A 5,000-nucleotide genomic window follows, 5' to 3' on the forward strand; every position below is an offset into this window, starting at 1 on the left:
TCTTCCTCTTCCTCTTCCTGTGTGTTTCAGGGACTGCAGCCTCACCGCAATGAATGTTGAGTCTTGGGCGGAGCCTGGGGACCCTCAGCCGGACTCACCTGACCCAGCTCAGCTTCTTCCGGACCGGCTGTGCCTCGAGTCCTTCTGGAGCGAAGTGGAGACCATCCGGAGCGGCAGCGACCCCGAGCCGGACAGCAGCAGGCGAGATTCCCGACAGTCCGAAGGTGAGACAGATGATGATGCGGAGACACACACACACTAGCAGGGACGCCAACTCTCACACTCTCACACTCTCACGCTGACCAACTTAATCTCACGACAAATTGCCAAACCTGCTTTTGATATTAAACAAAGTCTAAGCTTTTACATTTTTTTTTATTATGCGAAATTCAAACAATAAATAGCGTTTTGGCGCTAATATGGGATAACACTTAAAGGATTAGTTCACTTTTAAATAAACTTTTGCTGATCATTTCCTCACCCCATGTCATCCAAGATGTCCATGTCTTTCTTTCTGCAGTCGAAAAGAAATGAAGTTTTTGGATGAAAACATTCCAGGATTGTTCTCCATATAATGGACTTCAATGGGCTCCAAACGGGTCAAGGTCCAAATGACCGTTTCAGTGCAGCTTTAAACGACACCAGATGATGAATAAGGGTCTGATCTAGCCAAACCATCAGTTTCTGAGAGAAACCCAGCAGTATTTATGCTATTATTTTACCTCTTATCAGACGAACGTGATCATCTCTGAGCTCAGACATAACTTCCGCTAAGTGAGGTCAAAATACGAGCGTGGTCATAGATATATCGATCGTAGATGCCTCATTCTACTGATCCGTGCAGGCGCTAATGAGGCATCTACGTATACATCTATGACCACGCTCGTATTTTGACCTCACTTAGCGGAAGTTATGGCGGAGCTCAGAGATGATCACGCTCGTCTGATAAGAGGTCAAATGTTGAAATTAACATTAACAAAGATTAATAAACGCTTCATAAGTGCAGTTCATTATTAGTTAATGTTAACTAATGTAGTTAACTAATGTTAACTAATGACCATTATTCTAAAGTGTTACCAAATAAAAATGATCATCCTATAGGCTACAGAACTGATAGTATTTCATTTTTTAAAGTGCAGCATGTTCTGCTTTAGGCTACAAAAAGAAGTATTTCAGCTTTGTCACAAGTTAGGCTGCGTTCACACTGCAGGCTGAAACGACCCAATTCCGATTTTTTTTGCCCTTATGCGACCTGTATCTGATCTTTTCATGACAGTCTGAACGACACAGATCCGATCTTTTCAAATGCGACCCAGGCCACTTGGGTATGTGGTCCAAATCCGATACATATCCGATCTTTTGAAATGCGTCTTTAGTCTGAACTGCCAGGTCACATGTATCCGACCCGCACGTCGTTGATACGCGACAAACGTCATCATTGTAACTCCCGTTCCTTACTCCAGTCCAGTGGTGGCGGTAATGCACAAGAAATAGTTGCTAACCGCCAATAAAAGAAGAAGTACGCACCTGTTGCTAGCCAATACACTCCAACTCCAACATGTTTCTGCACTGTTATGGGCCGCCGCAGACGTGTCTCTTCCCGTGACAAAGTTAGTTGAAGGCGCTCGCAAACATAATTGACGGTGGATCTGGTCATTCTGAAGTTACTGACGAATTCGGTATCAGTAAAGCCACTCACATCAGTATCCCACCACTCCTGGCTGCGACTCCGCACACACACGTTTCTCTGTACCGACGTTGCTACCACTGCTCCACAAAACGCCATGGCCAAAAACCTTGCTCTCCTCCTCTTTTTTAATTTTCTTCTTAACATGAGAAGGTTGTAATGGTGCTGGCTCCGTTGCGAAAATAACTTTAATAAAGCTAAACGAACTCCAATGCTGACACCCATATTTGGCTACTTCCGTAAACAACAAGTGACGTCGTTGACCGTTGAGTTCTCTTCTGCGCAAGCGGGTCACTTCTGGGTCATTTCACGTTCACACAGGAGATCACAAAAGGTCGCATTTAATTGGAAATGTGAACGGCCTTGCAAAAAAATCTAATTTTTTCAAAAAATCGGAATTGAGCATTAAGCCCTGCAGTGTGAACACAGCCTTTGTCTGTTTCGTTCTCATCCGATCCAACACGTGAGAAGCTGAGCTGAACAAACGCTCACATCTACGTTTATGCAGGGAGGAGAGGTCAGCTTGCGCAACTTCAGCTCGCGCAACTTCAGCTCGTGCAACTTCAGCTCGTGCAACTTCAGCTTGCGCAACTTCAGCTCGCTCAACTTCAGCTCGCGCAACTTCAACTCGCGCAACTTCAGCTCGTGCAACTTCAGCTCGTGCAACTTCAGCTCGTGCAACTTCAGCTCGCGCAACTTCAGCTCGCTCAACTTCAGCTCGAGCAACTTCAGCTCGCTCAACTTCAGCTCGCTCAACTTCAGCTCGCGCAACTTCAGCTCGCGCAACTTCAGCTCGAGCAACTTCAGGTCGCTCAACTTCAGCTCGCTCAACTTCAGCTCGCGCAACTTCAGCTCGCGCAACTTCAGCTCGCGCAACTTCAGCTCGCGCAACTTCAGCTCGCTCAACTTCAGCTCACGCAACTTCAGCTCGCGCAAGCTTCAGCTCGTGCAACTTCAGCTCGCGCAACTTCAGCTCGTGCAACTTCAGCTCGCTCAACTTCAGCTCGTGCAACTTCAGCTCGCTCAACTTCAGCTCGTGCAACTTCAGCTCGCTCAACTTCAGCTCGCGCAACTTCAGCTCGCGGAACTTCAGCTCGCGCAACTTCAGCTTGTGCAACTTCAGCTCGCTCAACTTCAGCTCGCTCAACTTCTGCTTGCGCAACTTCAGCTCGTGCAACTTCAGCTCGCTCAACTTCAGCTTGCGCAACTTCAGCTCGCGCAACTTCAGCTCGCGCAACTTCAGCTCGAGCAACTTCAGGTCGCTCAACTTCAGCTCGAGCAACTTCAGGTCGCTCAACTTCAGCTCGCGCAACTTCAGCTCGCTCAACTTCAGCTCGCTCAACTTCAGCTTGCGCAACTTCAGCTCGCGCAACTTCAGCTCGTGCAACTTCAGCTCGTGCAACTTCAGCTCGTGCAACTTCAGCTCGTGCAACTTCAGCTCGCGCAACTACATCTCGCTCAACTTCAGCTTGCGCAACTTCAGCTTGCGCAACTTCAGCTCGTGCAACTTCAGCTCGCTCAACTTCAGCTCGCGCAACTTCAGCTCGCGCAACTTCAGCTCGCGCAACTACATCTCGCGCAACTTCAGCTCGCCCAACTTCAGGTCGCTCAACTTCAGCTCGCGCAACTTCAGCTCGCGCAACTTCAGCTCGTGCAACTTCAGCTCGCGCAACTTCAGCTCGCTCAACTTCTGCTCGTGCAACTTCAGCTTGCGTAACTTCAGCTCACACAACTTCAGCTCGCTCAACTTCAGCTCGCTCAACTTCAGCTCGCGCAACTACAGCTCACACAACTTCAGCTTGCGTAACTTCAGCGCGCGCAACTACAGCTCGCGTAACTTCAGCTCGCGTAGGAAAGCGGCTCTTCGTTCCCTTCAGCATCTCGTCTCTTCCCTCAGTTCTCCAGTTTCCGTTTGTAACACAGTGACATGTGACATGTTCGTGTTCGCGAATGATTGCAATATAGGCGCGTATGTGCACGCGGGTGCACTTCCGGAAAAATCGGCAGAAAAATACAAAGAAAACCGGTTCCGGTTTTTGGCCGGTCAACCGGTGCATCCCTAGATAACGGCTCATGTCCAAATCTTTTAATCGGAATGACAAAAAAGTGCGCATGTAAAAATGGCTACTGATGGATTGACCCAAGTGTGTGTGTGTGTGTGTCAGACGGCGAGCAGGAGGAGCTCTGGCTGCAGGATGCTGGTCTGTCTCCGCTGGTAACGGGCGAGGAGGAGGACGTGGATAAAGCGGTGCTGTTGTCGACTCTCACCAAGACTCAAGCAGCCGCGGTTCAGAGGCGCATCGACTCGTACACCTGCTCACTGCGCAAGAGGAACAAGACCCCGCCCCGACACGTCAGAGACGTCTTCACACCGCCCATCACTCAGGTAACAACACACCTGCGAGTGTGTGTGAGTGCATTACTGACACACACTATAGGTGTTTCTCAATGTCAAGGATCCTTCCTCTGCAGGACTGGTCCTTCCAAATCACTTCCTTCAGAGGCTAGGCGAGGCTCCTCTTTAGCATTCGGAGAACACGTAAATGGAACAGGCTAGCAAGTGCACGTCAGCCTCATTACGTCAGTGAAAAGGTCCGTTAGCCATCAATAACGTCATTTGTATAATATCAATACGGTTGTAATTTGTACTGGCATTTAAACGTTAAACTTTACTTATATTTACGACGGTTATAACAAATGTTTGGTAACGTAAATACTTACACTTGAAAGCATATTGCAACGCTAACGCTCCGACTCCGCCAACGTCCGATATTTTGTATTTTTTTAACAAGATAGCAAAGCTGCGCGCATAGGATTGTGGGTGATTTGAGAACGCTAAGTGCGCTAGGTCTACTCGTAAGCATCCTTTCCTGTATATGGCATATCTTTCGAACGAAGGACTCAGACCTTGGTTGAAATTCCGAGGATCCTCGACATTGGAACAGCCCTTCGACGGACGTCGATGACGTAGCATCCTCGAAATTCTGGCTTCCAAGGATCCTTCCTTGACATTGAGAAACGCCTTATATAGCCAGAAGTATTGAGCCGCTCCTCCACATCCCTGAGTTCAGGTGTTCAACCCCTTCATGGCCACAGGTTTGCAACTCCAGCTCTAGGCAACATTTTTCCAGTCTTCAACTGTCCAATTTTGGTGAGCTGGTGCAAATTGTCGCCTCTTTTTCCTATTTGTAGTGGAGATGAGTGGTACCCGGTGGGGTCTTCTGCTGTTGTAGCCCATCCGCCTCAAGGTTGTGTGTGTTGTGGCTTCACAAATGCTTTGCTGCAGACCTCGGTTGTACCACTGGACTCTAGA

At 48.5% G+C, this 5,000-nt stretch overlaps 1 protein-coding gene across 1 annotated transcript in view; it reads left to right on the top strand.

Annotated features, from left to right (window-relative positions):
• arhgap40 (Rho GTPase activating protein 40) overlaps positions 1–5,000 on the top strand; it is a gene marked incomplete at its 3' end in the record, with an annotated part of 32,828 nt that overhangs the window by 11,273 nt on the left and 16,555 nt on the right. Inside the window, exons 2-3 of the mRNA XM_079840058.1 lie at positions 31–224; positions 3,853–4,073. Of these exons, the coding sequence (XP_079696184.1) occupies positions 31–224; positions 3,853–4,073 (415 nt within the window). The remainder of the gene's footprint in view (positions 1–30; positions 225–3,852; positions 4,074–5,000) is intronic.

This window comes from Gobio gobio (genome assembly GCF_949357685.1).
Source record: "Gobio gobio genome assembly, chromosome: 17".
NCBI classification, from domain to species: domain Eukaryota; kingdom Metazoa; phylum Chordata; class Actinopteri; order Cypriniformes; family Gobionidae; genus Gobio; species Gobio gobio.